Genomic DNA, 19,196 nt, shown 5'->3' with positions numbered 1-19,196 from the left:
CTTGTACAATCCATTACCTGCAAAAAGCACAAAAGAGGAACTTTCTAGTCAGCTTGGGTCACTGTCATACATCTACAGTTTTATCTTAAGATCAAGGTGTCAAACATTACACATTTAGTGTGGTGTGAGTCTGTAGGAATGTCCTGACACTATTAATCAGATTGGGTGGCATTTCCCAGAGGACGGGTGAGGGTGGCAAACTGAACTCTGCATCAGGTGCAGGCAAGCGAGGGCACCATCATTCCTCATCTTCACATTATCTCTTGGCTATCTACGCATTTCTCCCACAGTGACTGAATATGTGACAAATATTTGCTGTCTTAAACACCTTTTCCAAGGCTGTCCGTCTTCAAAACCAGAGGAGCAATAAGGAAGTTTACTGAATCAATATGACTTGATCCTAAATGATGTAAACAGAGTTCATCATATGGACAAGCTCATTATTTTAAAGAGTAGCTGCATAATGTAAAAAGTAGTAAGTAGCAGCTATTCAATGCTACTCTTATAAATCAAACATTTATTTCAAACATCAGTTTAACTCATGTATCATTTAGAATGGCAGATGCTTGTCAGGAAATAAACAAGGCAGGCACACCATACCTTTTTTATTCTTTTACTTCCAACTACAACATACTCAGCAATCCATACGTTCTGTATGGCTATTGGGCCTTATGACCTTTAGGCCACATCTACACTAATAGATTTTTGCATTGATTTTGCCATGTTCACACCTCTTATTTACACAAAAATGCATTTTCCTAAATTAAAATGAAGCATTTAGAAAACACCAGCCCCTCCATTTGGAAAACGAAAAAGCGTTGATTTTTTTTTTAAAGATTTGTTTGAACATGGCCTTTGATAAACTTCTCTTCACACTTCACAATGTACTAAATGCAAATGCTTCTAGCGATGTAAGCTCGATTTCATGCGTCAGACAATTCATAACAACGCAAGTACCCACTAGATTCTCATCTCATCATTTTCTGCATTGTTTTCTCATTATTAACAGTTTGAACTAGGGCTTTCAATTGATTCAAATGAGTTACATGGTATGCCGATTAATTAATCGCAATTAATTGCATACATAAATATTTGCTGAGAAAGCCCCTCAAATAAAACTAATTAAATTTATGATTAAATAATTATAAATAGTTATATTTGAATCATTATAAATAATATATTAATTATAAAAACGAATAATACAGATAACTAAAAACATTATTTTGGCACATATGTGAAGCATTAAAAAAAATGGCTGTAGAATGCAATATATTATTTATTTCCATATTACTGAACATTAGCGTATCATTGGCCCTAATCAATTTTGCAACTGAATTCGTCAGTCAGTCTGACATTTATTATAAAGGCTTGTCTGAGGATGCGTCAATGTACACCTGCATCAGACAGACGCTTTTGGAGCATTTCGGTTGCGGCGCATCATAAAAATATTGTTTGGTTAAACAATGTTTGAAACATAGAAAAAAACGTCTTGAGATCCCTGATTTTGGATCTGCGCTCCATCAAGCTGTGTACGCAAGAACTTGTTCTATTCTTGTGTCATCTACTCATGGCAAGTGTGGTTTGTTCTCTGTTTGTATAAGCTGCGCATTGCCTATACAGCGAGTTTCACTTACTGCCCCCTGGAGAAAACAGATGGTACTCCAAGCTTGAATTGCTCAGATGGAAGGAATGGTCCGGGGACATGATTGTGTAAATTTTTTTAAAGCGTTATTTTTTATATAATTAATCATACTGATTTAACGTGTTAAATCGACAGCCCTTGTTTGAAAAGAACTTTACTAGGAAAGATAATTCAGCCAACATGTTTTTTGCAAGCTACCTGAATGACAACACATCTAGTGTAATGGCACATAGCTAACTTAGAATAGGTAATAATCACCCGCTCGAAAATTAGGGTTTCTTACCACAACAGCAACAAAAGTTGTACAACAAGACCGTGCACATGCAATGTACTAGCCAATTAATCGCACCTTATGCACCAGAGAAACTTGCATGCAGCCATCTTGAAAACGTTGTCTTTGAACTTCCGGTCTAGCGTTTCCTAATATATATAAAGTTTTAAAGTATAATATATATATATATATATATATATATATATATATATATATATATATATATATATATATATATATATGGTGTTGATGTCAAAGTATAATTAACTAGCGAATTGGATTTACAGGTTATAGAGTTGCCAAAAGATACCATTCAGGGGTGTTCAGGGGATGTCATAACAACTGGAAGCAGAGTGGGAAGATTTTAAAATAAGAGTACTTCATTCATAAATCCACAACGTTCTACCTTCACACTCTGGACATACTGATATGCCTCTTTGTTTGAAGAGACAACACGAAGTCATTAAAAATATCTCTGTACGACACCTCTGACCGTCTTCTCATGTCATTCTCCCATCCGGTTATAGTTAAGGTAAGCAGATTTTTTGAGTGATAAACCGGGACGGGGAGGTTAATACACACACACACACACACACACACACACACACACGCGAAAGTGTACGTGTATGTGGGGTGACAAATTAATTTGAAAAAGTTGCTACAAATGTAATTTTCATTAATGTTATGAGCATGTGAAAAAATATGAGCTGTTACTGTTTTAAATTTCATGTTAACTAGGCATTTGAACAGAAATTATTAACAAGTTGAATCCTAAGAAATTAGGCAGAATTACACGTAGGCCTATAACAATAGACCATTTTCACACTCCGGGTTTTGGAACGCGGAAGTAAATGTTTGCAATTTCGTAAATTGGAGATCTCAGTAAATATTATTTTCACTCACCCATTTGCTGCAAGGCCCAAAAAAACCCCCCCTATTACGTTTGAATGACTTTCCAGAAGACGAAAAAAAAAAAAATCGAAAGCGGTGGATTATGGGACAAGAGGCCAAATTTCTCAGCAGCTTTAGTAATTCGTTTTTTAAAACGAATTCCAGTTAATAACAATAAGCATAATGTAATAGGCTACATTTAAAAACTCAATATTTAAAAAATGTATAATATATATTTGTTTTGCTTGATTTGCTGCTAAATAAGACGGAAACGTTTCATCACAGTCTGTGAGAAAGGTCTAACAAACACTTGTATTATGAAAAAGTGCAGTGTGTAAATAGAATGTGATCTGCCAGGTCCAATTTACCTCCACTGGTGTCAGAAAAACGAACATTTACAGTAAAAGCAAAAGACGTCACATTTTCACGTAGCTAGTAAAGGGGTGGTATAGACTCACACTATCAGCAAAAATACTTTCTGTGCTCCTACATGTAATACATTTTGATCGCCTATTCTCAGAATCTTTAATGCAAACCGGAGGTTAAGAAACAAAACACGGAAGCGCGGAGCGCTGTAAAGAGGCGGGCTGAATAAGGTGTATGTTTCTTGTCTAATAGTTTAAAGTTTGATGTAGTTAGAGGAGACTGTTATCATGCGAAGTATCATTCATTTCCTTACGCCATAAGCCATTCAATTTATATACTGACGTGATACCGATACATAACGATACATAATGTGTATAAACTAAAACCACTCACCCATTGTCATAATCATATTAAATAATAGTACATGAGCTGAAGCAGGGGTCGGATATGAACAGGGATGTAAAGTAACTAATTACAAATGCTCACGTTACTTTTATTAACTACTTTCCCACCGTCTGTGTTCACTACTTCCCTGTCCTTAATTTATTTTTATGTATCCACATGATTGGCTAGGGAGAGTCTCGTGACTCCCGTCAAATCAAATCACATGTAAAAAGCTTGAACTGCAGCTGCAGATCAGTGCCAACTGTGGAGAATTCCTCTAGCAAATTTCAACACCTGGAAGGGATTTTCGCAGTGAAAAAGGCCAATTGCTTGATCATGTCACGTGAGTTTATCTTGCTCAAGCCAGATATCAGCATTAATCCTGCCTCTAATTTGAAGAAACATATCGAGGTAAATGTATATTTATGCTTACTAGATTCTGTGTTTTTATAACGTAGCCTGTAATTTAACTATCTATCACTGATATTATTGGGCTGATGTGAGAGATTAATGCAATGTTATCAATAGGGCTTAGAAATAAAATAATCCAATTCTTTGAGATGGTACTCGACCAAACCTTTGAGTAGTTTTCTATATCTAGCCTATGATCTACATCTAGAACAGGGGTGTTGATTACATCAATTGCGATAGATCAATCAACCAGTGGTGCTCTTCCTAAAATATAAAAGATTTACTTTTTATTTCCTGATGTTTGTCGTTCCGCGCTATTTGATTGAAAGGTGGCTAATATTGAGCGCTAATGCGGCATGCAGTCATTTATGTCTAAAGTGAACTTAAACAGTGGGACAAAAAGGCGTATTTGCATCAAAATGTTTGACTTGAAGTGTACATTTTTACCAAATTGAGCACTGTCTAGTAGGCTGTCACATAAAGGCTATTACTCAAACAACAATAACAAGGAAACGAGAAAACCACTCACTACTTTTGGCTGAATAACTTGAGTATAGCTTTAAAAGTATTAATGTAATAGAATAAAACAGTGACATTTAAAAAAATATTATTATTAAAAATGTTGTTTGTTTTTTAATAATACTGACACCTAATGTAGAGAGTGTGTTAATTGGTATAATAAATTACCACGAAAGTAGAGATGATAAAATAAATTATAATTATACTTCGCCTTTATAAAGATAGAAAAGTATTAACATTTGCAGCGCAATACTTCAGCAGAATATTCCACCAGTCACAAACTTCAGAAAATTGTGCATCATGCATTAGAATGAGAACAGAACTATTGCTGGGCTTAAACGATTCAAGAACTAAATCAATGTGGAACACTTTTTCTCAAAAGGAGGTTAATGTGGCCCCCATGTGCTACTTAAAATAGTAAATCATACAAAAATGAAAATTCTCTCATCATTTACTCACCCTCATGCCACCTGTCTATGACTTACTTTATTCAGAACACAATTTAGTTTTTTAAACTGTTTAAGTCCATTTTTGTTAGAAATTCTTCTCTCTGCCCAGTAGGTGGCGATATGCATGAAGAATGTGAATCACCAAAAACACAAGAAGAAAGTGAAAGTTAAAGTGGAGATTGACTGAGCAGGGAGGATAATTAATAGTAAAAAAGGAATTAAATATTGATCTGTTTCTCACCACATTTATCATATCGCTTCTGAAGACATGGATTAAACCATACATTAAGATTTAAAATGGTGATCAGTGTATTGAAAATAACTTTTTAATATTTTCATTTCTGTTATATGTCTCCCTTTTATTTTTTGGAATCAGATTCATGTAGTGTTTATCATAGATAAGTGATGTATTTAAAAGTTGGCATACAGTGTTCATTATGATGGGGCATAGGTTTTGCAACCCAGTACTCAATACTCATGAGTGCTTTTAAATGAGCTACTCTTTTACTCTTTTTTAAGACAGCTACTTTTACTCTACTCACACTAATTGTTTTTGGGAAGTAACAGTACTTCTACTTAAGTATGATTTTTCATTAATCTTTCCACCCCTGATACCAATACAGATACCTCTATTAAATGATTTATTTGGATACAATTTTTATAAAATTAGTAAATTAAACTATAATTAAAATGTTTATATATTTATAGTTCTAAGCAGAAATTATTGGGCTGCTTTGTTTACCTTTTAAAAATGTGTTTGTATATAAGCAAAACACAAAATTTACCATAGATATTAATATATGGTTACTATTACTAAAAACAAATTACAAAATGGATACTACAGTAATGCTGTATCAAAACCTTAGTTAATTGTATCCCAATCATGGTTAATTGTATCAAAACCTTGATTACTGCCATTTATATTTATATATATATATATATATATATATATATATATATATATATATATATATATATATATATTACTACAGACGTGGTTACTATGGTTAATACAATATTAAGTAAATCCATGGTTGGTTTTCATAAGGGTATCATTTATTAACGCGGATTAAAGATCATTATCAATGTTTTAACACCTCTGAATTTAAATAAGCCTGCAAAAATGGCCACACAAGCCCATTATATTACATGAATACTAGTGTGAATAGTTCCGGTGTCATGCAACAATTTGCTTATAATTATTCTTTTCCACTTTGAAGCTTTTGAGATGCATTAATATTCATGTTATCTAAATAATAAGATCACTAGTTAAAAATATTTTTGTGTGAGGATCGATATTCGTGATACCACATCATTAACGGAAGTATCAATACTTTATATCGATCGACACAAATATCTCGTAACAATAATGCAACATTTTATTTTAAATGGCAGATTTTTGTATGAAACTTTAATATCAATTATGATCCTTAATCTCTTTGATGTTTATGCAATTTTTCCCATTTATAGTCTATGTAAAACATTGTGAAAAAACGAGAGGTGTGGAATCATTAACTACAATTTCGTGTGTTAAATGTTTTGCTGCTCATAAGAATTCTCTGATAATGACGCCACTCGCGCTTGTTGGTCGTGTTGCCGGAGTAAAACAACACGTGAGCATCTCTGTAAATGACTGACAGTTTGATGATGACATGCCCATAGGATCTTTGGCGGATTAGGTTTGGAGCGCGCACTTCTCTCAATGACTGTACTAGCGCTGCTGTGTATATAAGCAAGAGTAGACAGTACTTTGATGTTCCTTTTTGAGATAGGAGACATTTTTCTCCACCGTCTTAATACTGGCAGCGAATACCTTAACAATATCATCAGTCACTTGGAGTGGAGGGCAGCGCTCGCGATCTCCTTCAACGGAGAGGCGTTAAACTGACACCCGATGTGAGCGGTGTCACCCCCGGGGAACATTTAGAATGCAGAGCTCACCTGTGGAGGATGCCAACTGCCTCTCAAGATACTTCTTTTGGTAATACTCAAAAGGGAATATTAAATGTTTTGTGATTTCCCGCGTTGATTAAGAAACCTTAAAGCAAAATGTAGTGCCTCAGAACACGTGTATGTTTTGATATCAGAGACGTTGTTGAATTTTTCCCACCCGATTTTATGTAGCAGAGCACTTGGAAACATGATGACTGTTTGACACGTTCACTCAAACACATTCATAAGATTTTGTACAGTTAACTAAAGCCAATTTCTTGAACATTTTGGCAACATTGTAATTTCAATAGCACTGTGAAGCGCACAAGATACATTTGGTTAGTTTACAATAAATGTCCAATTTACATTAGATAACAACATTAATTAAGAACTAACAATAAGTAACAAAAGTTCATGTTAATTTCAAAATATACTAAAACTTTGTAAAATCAAAAGTTGTACTTGTTAACAGTTAATTCACTATGAACTAAAATGAACTAATAATGCAAAATTTTATTTGTATGAACTCACAAAGATGAATAAATTCTGTAAAAAATATATTGTTCATGATACCTAATGCATGAACTAAATTTAACAAATAGTAAGTGTTACAGTACAATAATCTCCTTCTGAAATCTGCTGTGTAAAGGTTTGCTTGACAAATTCAAGTGGCATTTTACAGGTTGTGACTCCAGCATGTTTGTTCAGCACTGTGTATAATTATAGACTGGAAAGAAAACGTACAGAGAATAACAATCATTCCTACAATTCTACAATCATTTTAGGCAAACTCTAATGACTGTAATTTCAAATGATCACATTATGCATATTGTGTATGCTTTTCTTGGTAACTTTCCAATATCTGTTGTACATCCGTTTGCAGGTGGACAAACCCTATTATGAGAAAGGGTTTTAAGGAGAAACTGAGGCCATCTGATATTTGTCAAGCTCCCAGTCAAGATACAGCAGATGTCCTTTCAGAACGTTTGGAGAAGTTAGTATTTGCATTCGCACCTTTTTTTGACACATGACTCAATTTGTGATGCATTTAAAAAAGTTTTTAATTCCTACAATCCTAGGTATTAAAATTTGTTGCTGGCTACTTCATTTTACAGTTACTCTGAAATCATATATATATATTTTTTTATATAAATAAGTGTATGTGTGTGTTTATATATATAGTGTGTGTGTGTGTGTGTGTGTGTGTGTGTGTGTGTGTGTGTGTGTGTGTGTGTGTGTGTGTGTGTGTGTGTGTGTGTGTGTGTGTGTGTGTGTGTGTGTGTGTGTGTGTCAATAGGACAAATTTATTTTATTCTTCCAAACATTACTTTTGCGAATAGAAAAGATTAAAATAGAAGAACAGGGAGCCATGCAACAGATGTCATTGCCCCCACAAAGCCCCCCACTGAACATCGAGTCAGTCTGAGATTACATGAAGAGACAGAAGCAATTGAGATAGCCTAAATAGACAGAAGAACTGTAGCAAATTCTGAACATCCTTTCTGCCAGTAACCAAGAAAAACTGTGTCCAGGTGTACCTAGGAGAATTGGGGGCATTTTAAATGCAAAGGTGGCCACAGCCAATATTGATTTAGCTTTTTTATATTTACTGGATTTTGTATGATGTTGATTAATAAATGTAAACAATTGATGTCATTATTTTTTGAAGACATCCTCTCTATGCAACATTTTTCACAAGTGCCTGAAACTTTTGCTGTACTGCACTGTATATTAACCATTTGATTAATTATAGGCACTGTAGCTTTGCCCTTTTCAAAATAATATATACTGTATTGTTTAACCCCCTTTATTTTGGTCTTAATCTCTGAGTATTGTCTTCAGGGTCTCCTTAATTCAGTAACCGGAACTTGCATGAAAGAATAGTTACACTTGTCTGAAGTGAGCAAATTTACATCAAGTGACTCAAAAAGAACTGGTCTCTATTGTGACTTTCATTCAGTGTCTACAAAGGTTCTGTTACTCAATAGATCCAGATATCACACCTCTTAGGCACAGTGGTTGTGTGATGTTTTTGACAAAAGAAGGGAAAGAGAAGAATAAAATAAACAGCCCACCTCTTTAAATGTCACCCTGTCTACTCCAGTAAAGTTCCTCTCTTGCCATGTCTCACATAAACAACAATACATTCATGACAATGCCCTGCTAATGGCATAAAATACAACCTTTTAAAGTGCCAGGCCCCTGGAGAGTGATCAAACTTTTATTCCTCTAATGTGCTGTACTGCTGGGAATTTGAACTTTTTATTCCATTAACAGTCTCCAGCATTTCCCCATGCTTGTCAAGGTCCCTTTGCTCTGTTTAATTAGTTAGCTAAATCACCCAGGTTATACAGGAGTGTACCCACCTATGTGGACGATACCAGTTTTATTGAGGGTGGGTGGATGCAAAGAGCTTTTTGTCGGTTCTATTCAGTTTTCCCCTTTTTCTCTACACAGGGAATGGGACAGAGAAGTTGGATCTGGTAAAAAAAAACCTAGTCTCCTGCGAGCACTTGCACGATGCTTCATACAACCTTTTCTGTTATTTGGCGTCCTCCTATATATAGGCGTAAGTCTCCAAATAGTCTCTGTATATGTCTTGTTTTTTTGTATATTTGCAAGTGCTTTAAAATGTAAATTTTAGCATAGATTTTCTTATTCATTTCTTAATTAAGCTTATAATATCCAGAAATCCAGACTCCAGGCATTCCATTACACAATTGTCATGAAAATGTGAAGTTTTGTGTTTTTTGTTCAGCCATTTCCATGACTGTTTTTCAGGAGGCCACAAAATCAGTGCAGCCACAGGTTTTAGGGCGGATAATTGCATCATTTGACCCAGCACATGAACCAGAGCGAGCCATGGGCTACTTTCTCGCCATGGGCCTCGGATTGCTTTTCACTGCCCGCTTTCTCTTGCTCCAGCCAGCCATGTTTGGACTGCACCGATTGGGCATGCAGATCAGGATTGCACTCTTTAGCATAATCTACAAAAAGGTTTGCATCCAGTTATCACTGTTATCTGTCTCTGATACCAGTTTTGTTTTTGCCTGCAGAATGGTTCAAACGTGGACCATCAATAGCACAAAATATTCAAAAGGACTGTACATTAAATATATGAATTTCTCTTAACTTTGTCTTTAGACTTTGAAACTTTCTAGCCGAGTCCTGGACAAGATCAGCACAGGTCAGCTGGTCAGTCTGATGTCAGCAAACCTGGGCAAGTTTGATCAGGCAAGTGTGACGAGAGCAAATCACCACAGTTTTCCATGATGTTTTTCTCACATAGACCTGTGAGATTTGGAAGTTTAAAATATTGATCAATACTACTTTAAAATATATTGCTTTACAAATGCACCACTGTAATTCTTAATTATGGACCGAAGATATTTTGAAATTTTTTTATACAGAGCAATGGATTTTGAAAATGTTTCAAAGAGAGCATTTCAGTGTAACACAGATTAAATGCTTTAGAGGGGAGCATGGCAGAACTCTAAAACCTCATGGGAAGATAGAGCCAAGGTTTTGAGTATTGAAATACTCTGTAAGTACTCTGAAGCAATTTATGTGGGCTGAAATATATAGGATCAAAATCCCGTCAATAGTATTGCGTCACGGATCCAAAAATAATAAGTGTGAATCAAAATAATAAGTGTGAATAAAAAAATATTAAGCGCAGATCAAAAAAATAATTTTTGTAATGCTAAAACTTTTGATTGCATTGTCATATCAACACAGGTGACATGATTGGGAACAAAACAAAAGCTTTTCAAAATAAAATAAAAAAAAAGAGCTACCTTATTTACACCCTGAGATATATAATGTCAAATGTCAATTTCTCAAGGCTCAGTTTAAAAAAAAAATCTTTCAGCAGAGAGAGCGAGAGAGAGTTATAAGCCTTTAATTATGGGCATGCCACTGAAATAAGAAATCTTTAAAAACACATTCAGAGCTTAAAGGGTTACATTTTTAGGATTCTTTCATTTTATGGACCTATAGTACGCAAGCCACTAAAGCTAATCCCATCACTGTGAACTAAATAGTAAAATTTAATACAATCCCAATCTTGTATTCATTGTACCATAATACATATACAATTTGTTTTCCTTTTTGGTACAGAGCCTGGGTATGGCCCATTTTATATGGATATCACCATTGCAATGCATCCTGTGTACAGGTCTTATCTGGGAACACATTGATGTCAATAGCTTCAGTGCTCTTGCTGCAATCTCTTTACTAGGTGTCTTGCAGGCCTTTCTGTCACATAAAATGGGGCCTTACAAGTCTTATTGTAATTATAATAATAATATATTAATTATATATATTTTCTATTACATCATGTTTGTTTCAATTAATATCCATAATATACTGTATATGTTTTTATTTTTAACAGAGTTTCAGCAAAATTTTCTTAATCAATTATTACATTTAAAGTGGTAAAAAATAGTGCAATAAAAGTGGTTGTAGGTTGTAGCTTTGACACCATCTTGATTTAACCTTTTTTTTATTTTTTATTATTCAGCAATTAAAACAAGCCTTCAACTGGCACAGATTTGTTTGAGAGATGTCTCTCCATGTCTTTTTTTAATGCTCCCACAGAAACACAGATTCCAGTTGTGATAAATGTGTGTTACAATCTTTGAAAAGTTTGGAAATGTAGTTCAGTTCTGCTGCTGTAATCAAGAGGCGGGTTAGTCTTGTGCTTTTGAGAAATGTAAACAATGAGGATCAAAGCAGCTACAGAGACAGATTATCACACATACTCACAGTGAAGCTCAATTCAGTATGCATGCTGTCTGTGTCCAGTGCATTCACTCATAAGACATGTATTAAACACCCACAGCTCATTGTAGTGGTTATTATGTACAGAACACAGAGCACTGTACAGACAAATCATTCAAATGTTCTGCCTCCTTTTTTTTGTTCTCCATCAGAACACAAAAAGCAATACTGACCAATAAGCGCTTGGCTCTGACCTCAGAGATCATGGAGAACCTGCATTCGGTGAAGGCCTATGGCTGGGAGGAGATAATGGAGACCCTCATCAAAAACATAAGACAGTAAGACCTGATGTAACACACAGTTCTATATTTCAAATAAAATATAAATATTATATTTATATCTAAATAATTTCACCTAAAAATGAAAATTCTGTCATCATTTACACACTTTTCCAAACCTGTGTACTTGTCTGTCTATACAATGCAGTTACAATGAATGGGTACTGGAGCTATAGTGATATATTCCAGTCTTTTGAAGTTATTCAGTAATTTAAAGGGATAGTTCATCCAGAAATGAAAATTCTGCCATCATTTACACACCCTTATGTTGTTCCAAAATCAGTTGACTTTCTTTCATGGAACACTAAAAGAGACATTAGACAGTATGTCAGTCTTAGAAAATATTAATTTTCATTGCATCTTTTTTACAAACAATGAAACCTATTGGTGACGGAGACTGGGAAAAATGAAAAAAAAAAAAAAGTGAAACAGGTTTGGAACAAGAATTTGCTATTTGGGTGAACTATACTTTAAAGGAATATTCTGGGTTCAATACAAGTTAAGCTCAATCTACAGCATTTGTAGCATAACATCGATTACCACAAACTATATTTTCAACTCGTCTGTCCATTTCTTTAAAAAAACAAAATATAGGTTACAGTGAGGCACTTACAATGGAAGTGAATGGGGCCAACATTGGAGGGTTTCATGCTAAGAGTTAAATTTGATAGAATCACTAGCATTATTTATTCTGTTAAAACTAATGTATTGTTTGAGCTGTAAAGTTTTATTTTTTATTTTAGGGTTTGATGACATTACATAGTCATGGCAACTAAATTGTAAAATTGGGTATAAATTTACACAGAAAATATTAGTTAAAGATAAGCTTTTTTATCACACTAAAATCATGTTAACATGCATATTGTTTTTGAAACATTGAGTATTTTAATGTTTCATTTAAGTAATTTCTATATTATGTTCCTCTGCTTGACTTCTTAATGTACAGTGTATACAAATTATACTGTATGTGCAATAACCTGTTAGTGCATAATATGGCACTTATTTGAACATTAGAAGGGTTGTATACAGTAGAATCATGAGTGCACACCGTTTTTATGTAAATCAGAAATGGATCAATTAAGTTAAATATAAAGAGACAGTCTCTACCACTTTCTCGTATTATAAGTTCATGTGATTGGACAAAGCACTTCTCTTAAACTGTTCCTTTTGTTGGAATTGTTCCCATCAGTGCAAACCATACTACACCTTTATTTCACAACTTGTGCTAGTCCATGAACAAAAGTACAATGATATTAGAGAATTCCCATGATTCATATCAACCACATGGGTAGAGACAGCTGATGTTCAGCTAGACTTTCATTCCATTCCAATACAATTACAATTTTTTGAAGAATAGGAATACTGACATTTTCAGTATTGTTTGGTATTAACAATTTTTATTGATTCCATTCATAAAACAAACAAACAAACAAAACATAAAATATGGAATCAAATTATATAAATTAAGCCCCTCCCCAAAACATCCCCACCCCACACAAACAATGGTCACCAACAATTAGAACATCAAAATTAAAAACATTTTAAAATATAAAAAAAGTATACTTTCACAAAGCAACAAGAATGCACATACACATCTAAACTACAAATCCCTCTCCACTGCCTCACCCCGAGAACCCTACAAAAAAGCAAAATATCCACCCTACTTCCTTTCAAACAAATCCCATTTTCCCAGCCTTCTATAAATCTCCTCCTCGAATGCCGCCCATCTCTCCGCACCACTCCCAAAACGAGGGTGCCCCAGCCGACATCCATCCCCTGAGGATGATCCATCTGCTGATCATCACTCTGGCTTGAACTGGGGCAAAATGAAAATTGAGTGTCCAATATGTCACATATAAAGCTCTGAACCCTCAACCAAAATTCTTGGATCTTAACACACACCCAAACAACATTGGTTGTGTCCCCGTCTTCTGATTGGCATCGCCAGCAGGTGGGTGTGTCTTTAAGACCAAGGCTATACAATCTAGAGGGGGTCCAATTGAATATATGTAAAATATTAAATTGCATCAGATGCACCCTTGCTTCTTTAGATGTAGACTTGACATTTTTTTGAATCCTAGCCCACACTCCAAGTTTAAATCTTTCTCCCATAATACCTTGAAATAAGTTGAAGCTCCATCCCCCAGACTCTGAATTAACAGGGAGTAATACACTGATGCCTCATGACCTTTTCCAAAAGCAGTAATCACCACTCTCGAGTATCTGCAACTTTAGGGGGGTGTATAATACTCCCAAATGTAGTCAAAAGCAGGTGGCGCAGCTGTAAATACCTAATGAACTGAGATCTGGGAATCCTAAAATGTTGAACCATAATTTCAAAGGATCTCAACAATCCACTCTCATATAGGTTACCGAGCATATTAACCTCACTCACAATCCACTCTGACCAGCAGAAAGGGGACTAATTTTGGGTTCAGCCATATGCTTGAGGCAACATTTAAATAAATGTCCGAATTAAACACTCTGAACACTTTTGTCCATACCACGTGAAGATGCGAGATAACGGGGTGTAACTTAACTTCTCCAGTTAGTTTAATAGAAAGGGTTTGCAATGGCAAAATAGGGGCAAGAACGTCCTGTTCAATACAAAACCAGGGAGGGGCTCTCTCAGTTGGAAGCGCCAAATGTCTGAGACCGAATGCATAATAATAAAACAAAATATTGGGAAGGCCTAGCCCAGCTTTGCCAATCGGCCTATGTAACTTATTGAAATGTAATCTGGGACACTTACCATTACAAAGGAAGGACTTCACTATGCTATCAAATTGCTTGAAATAAGAGAGGGGGACACCTACAGGGAGAGATTGTAGCAGGTTGTTGAATTTTGGAATACAGTTAATTTTAATAACATTAACCTTCCCAATCATAGACAAATTTAATGAAGCCCACTTGCCCATATCGCTCGAAAAAGTTTTTTATTAAGGGGTCAAAATTAACTCTAACTAAATCACAGAAATTAACTGGGAATAAAATGTCCAAATACTTAATGCCCTGTTTGGGCCACTGGAAGGCGCCTGGTTGAAAATCCATTACTGGGCAGTACGCTGTCGGAGCCAAAGCTTCCAATTGATTCTGTATCCTGAGAACTTAGAAAAGGAATGAATAATTCTGTTGAGGCAAGGCATAGATCTAGTGGGGTCAGAGATAAATAATAAAATATAATCTGCGTAAAATAAAAGCTTATGCGCCATGCCTCCCGGCGCCATCCCTGGAAAATCATCCTTTCTTATCGTGGCTGCTAATGGTTCCAGTGCAAAGGAGTACAATTTGGGGAAAGAGGGCAACTCTGCCGAGTGCCCTATCCAGAATAAAATAATCTGAAATCAATCCATTTGTTTGTACTGCTGCTCAGGGTGTCTAGAAAATAACTTAATCCATCCAATAAAAGTATTTCCGAACCCGTATATTTCTAGGATCTTAAAAAGGTAATCCCATTCTACCATATCAAACTCCTTTTCGGCGTCAAGTCAGATGGCAGCGACCGGAGTCTGGTCTGGTCGACTGACCACATGATATTAATGAGACCCCTAATGTTGTCAGAAGAGCTGCGGCCCCTAATGAACCCCACCTGATCTATATTTATAATGGATCAGAGAAATTGGACGGTAACTTTTACACTCACTTGGATCTTTGTCCTTTTTAAGAATCAGACTGATCCAGTTGGGGGAAGCTTTCCATTCTTTAATGACTCTGTATAAACATCTAACAAAAGTGGAGCCAATTCTGTAGCATAAAAAATTCAGCGGGCAGGGCCTGAATTACCTCGTCAAGCTCCTCCAAGTTTATCTCTGATTCAAGTTAATTGTTTTTTGCTCGGCCATCAATTTAGGGAGTTCTAATGGTTCCACAAAGTTTCTAATGTTTTCATCAGTAGACAAAGACGTGGACATTTACATTTACATTTATGCATTTGACAGACACTTTTATCCAAAGCGACTTACAGTGCATTTATTACAGGGACAATCCCCCCGGAGCAACCTGGAGTTAAGTGCTTTGCTCAAGGACACAATGGTGGTGGCTGTAGGGATCGAGCCAGCGACCTTCTGACTGACTAACAGTCATGTGCTTTAGCCCACTATGCCACTACCACTCCCTCTCCCATGTGGAACCATAAAGATCAAGATAAAACTCTTTAAAGGCATTATTAAAATCAATGGCTGAGGTAAAAATTTCACCACCAGCAGATTTCACTGAGGGAATGGTAGAAAAAGACAGCTCTACCAGATGGGTTCAAAAGTCCCCAAATATCTGCAAGACCAAGATTTTTAAACATCCTGTGAAGCGTCAATGTTGCTCTAGGGGGCTTACACATTTTTGCTTCACTTTGATCAAGGACTGTGTCCATCAAAAGATTAAAGTCACCTCCCAATATTATATCATGAGGGGTGCCAACATATTTCTTACGTTTAAGAAAATAAACCCCTGCATAAACCTTTTTATGGGATGCCCCAACCTATTCACATTCCATGTTTAGAGAGATATTGCATTCATATTAACATGTGTCATTTAGACATTAGTGCAACAGCCAAACCTAGAACTTACCACAGAACAATACAAACAGTGTGCATTAACCCCACGAATGACAGGTCCATCCCTCTAAACTCAAACAGTCCATGGATGCCTACGATAGTGTCCATGACATCTTTACTGTCGGAATGCTCAAGTCCGGTGTTTCAGTGCAAATTTTTTGAAACAGAATTACATAATAGAAAAAATCTATAAAACAAACTCTAGCCAATAGACAGAATAAACACAAAGAACATTTAGATTCATTCACAAAACTGTATCGAAGGTTTGTTCCTCCACAAAATAAGCTCCAGCCTCTGTGGCCTGGGTAGCTCAGCGAGTAAAGACGCTGACTACCACCCTTGGAATCGCAAGTTAGAATCCAGGGCGTGCTGAGTGACTCTAGCCAGGTCTCCTAAGCAACCAAATTGGCTCGGTTTATAGGGATGGTAGAGTCACATGGGGTGACCTCCTCGTGGTCACTATAATGTGGTTAGTTCTCAGTGGGTGAGTTGTGCATGGATGCCGTGGTGGATGGTGTGAAGCCTCCACACGCGCTATGTCGCCGTGGTAATGCGCTCAATGTAATAAGATGCACAGGTTGACAGTCTCAGACAAGGAGGCAACTGAGATTCGTCCTCCGCCACCCGGATTGAGGTGAGTCACTACTCCACCATGAGGACTTACAGCTTATTGGGGAGAAAAAGCGGAGAAAATAAAACAAAAAACAAGCTCCAGCCTCTAGTGGGACTAGCACAAAAAAAACTGTTCCGCTTCCTTGGTTAGTCAAACGAATGTTCAGTGAGCCGGCTGTTCATAAGTGCAGCAGATGACCTAATCCTTCCAACGACCTGCACAAAATACTCCACAAAACAAACTCCAGCCAATAGGAGGCATAAGCACAAAGAACAAGCAAATTCATCCACAACTGTGCCGAAGGAGTGTTATTCCACAAAACAAACTCCAGCCGCTAGGTGGAACCAGCACAGAAAGAAACAAAACAGGTGCCCAGTTTCCTCGAACAATCAAATGTGAATGAGCTGACTTGGGGGCCAATTGAGAAACACACAATGACTTCCTCAGTCCATCAATTTTATGAAAGACTATTTTGCTGCCATCCTTAGTATCAATTCTCAGTTTGGCCAGGAAAATCAGTGCAAATGTGATCCTCTGTCGATGCAAGAGTTTCTTGAAGGAGTGGTACTACACAATACAAATACCAGCCGCTAGGCGGAACCAAAAAAAAAAAAAGACGGTTAGTGTGTATTTAGCGAGTCCGTTCACTTGGGGGCCACATGAGAAATACCAAATGGTTTACAAATGGTTCTGTGAAAGACAATGCTTGCTGTTGGAATGTAAATATTTTGCATTAGTATCTATTCTCAGTTTGGCCGGAAACAACAGTGCAAAAGTGATCCTCCGTTGAAGTAAGAGTTTCTTGCCATTCCTTGAATCGATCACGTTTATCTCTTGCCAAATTCACGAAGTCTGGAAGCAAGAAAATGCTTTCCATTACACTTCGCCTCGTGCAGCATGAGATCTCTATTGGATGATCTCAGAAATTTTACCAGAATTGATTGGGGCTTATCTCCCTCAGCTGATCTGCGAGCCGGGACTCTGTGAGCTGGCTAGATTTCCATCTTATGGCCTGTTATGTCGAGGAGACTCGGAAAGAGCTCGTCTAGGAATTTTACCTTATCTCGGCCCTCCTCATGCTCAGGAATTCTAACAATTCGGATGTTGTTTCGCCGATTACGATTTTAAAGGTCTACCAGTTTTTCCCAAACGTGCTGCAAATCTGCTTTGATCACTAGTGGATTAGCAGCTAATTCCCTCTCCGATGACTCCAGATCATTAATCAATCTCTCGATGTCCCCGATTCTTGCAACTAACTTAGAGAATTTCGCCTTTTTTTTAAAGAAAAGGAGGAGCAAGTCAAAAAAATATTTTTGTGGATATCAATGTTTTGCCATAAATGCCACAAATTAAGCTTAATTTGTATTGGAACCTGGAATATCATTATCAGATAAAAGTCATTATCATATATTATTATAAGAGAAGAAAAGTTGATGAAAATTCAAACAGTTAATTGAATTTTACTTCTAAACATGTTTTGATTCCTATTTCTTTCATATTATAATAGCCTTTTGCATGTGATTATTGATCAGAGCAGTAGGGTTGTCTTAGAGACACTTGAAGCCACAATCTCCCTCTGTTTCTCTGTGCCTTTGTATTTTTGTTATTAGTTCAGTTCTGGTGAATCAATGTGCTGTTGTTTTTATAGCTATTTGACATCTTATGACATAGACGCCAAAAATCTGACCCATCTGGCATTCCCCTTCAGTTTGTCTTTGCTTGTTCCTGTAAACTGTTTTTAGGGATGAGGTTAAGTTGACCAGGAAGATTGGCTCCCTGCGCTACTTCTACAGCTCAGCCTACTTTTTCTCAGCCATCTTTGTGATTGTGGCAGCAGTGGTTCCCCACGCACTCAGCCGTGGTATCAACCTACGTCGCATATTCACTACTCTCTCCTACTGCATGGTGCTAAGGATGACCATCACTCGACAACTGCCCAGCTCCATCCAGATGTGGTATGACACCATGCAGCTCATTTGGAAGATTGAAGTGAGTGCTGTGACACTACAAGTGACACAAAAACGTAACCTATTCTCTTAGTGCCCTAGACTGTAATTCTTTGTTACATAATGCAGTTGTGGATATTTTATATTATTACTACAGTACAA

The 19,196-nt window shown here is 36.4% G+C and overlaps 1 protein-coding gene across 1 annotated transcript in view; it reads left to right on the top strand.

The window, feature by feature from the left end:
* The first annotated feature begins 6,787 nt into the window (after positions 1 to 6,787).
* Positions 6,788 to 19,196, top strand: part of LOC127661473 (cystic fibrosis transmembrane conductance regulator-like) — a 42,317-nt gene continuing 29,908 nt past the window's right edge. The window contains 8 exon segments of the mRNA XM_052152214.1: positions 6,788 to 6,914; positions 7,749 to 7,859; positions 9,323 to 9,434; positions 9,647 to 9,862; positions 10,010 to 10,099; positions 10,985 to 11,148; positions 11,800 to 11,925; positions 18,831 to 19,077. Of these exon segments, the coding sequence (XP_052008174.1) occupies positions 6,862 to 6,914; positions 7,749 to 7,859; positions 9,323 to 9,434; positions 9,647 to 9,862; positions 10,010 to 10,099; positions 10,985 to 11,148; positions 11,800 to 11,925; positions 18,831 to 19,077 (1,119 nt within the window). The 5' untranslated portion in view covers positions 6,788 to 6,861.

Source organism: Xyrauchen texanus, chromosome 21, assembly GCF_025860055.1.
Source record: "Xyrauchen texanus isolate HMW12.3.18 chromosome 21, RBS_HiC_50CHRs, whole genome shotgun sequence".
Classification (NCBI taxonomy): domain Eukaryota; kingdom Metazoa; phylum Chordata; class Actinopteri; order Cypriniformes; family Catostomidae; genus Xyrauchen; species Xyrauchen texanus.
This window is presented reverse-complemented; position numbering and strand designations above follow the sequence as displayed.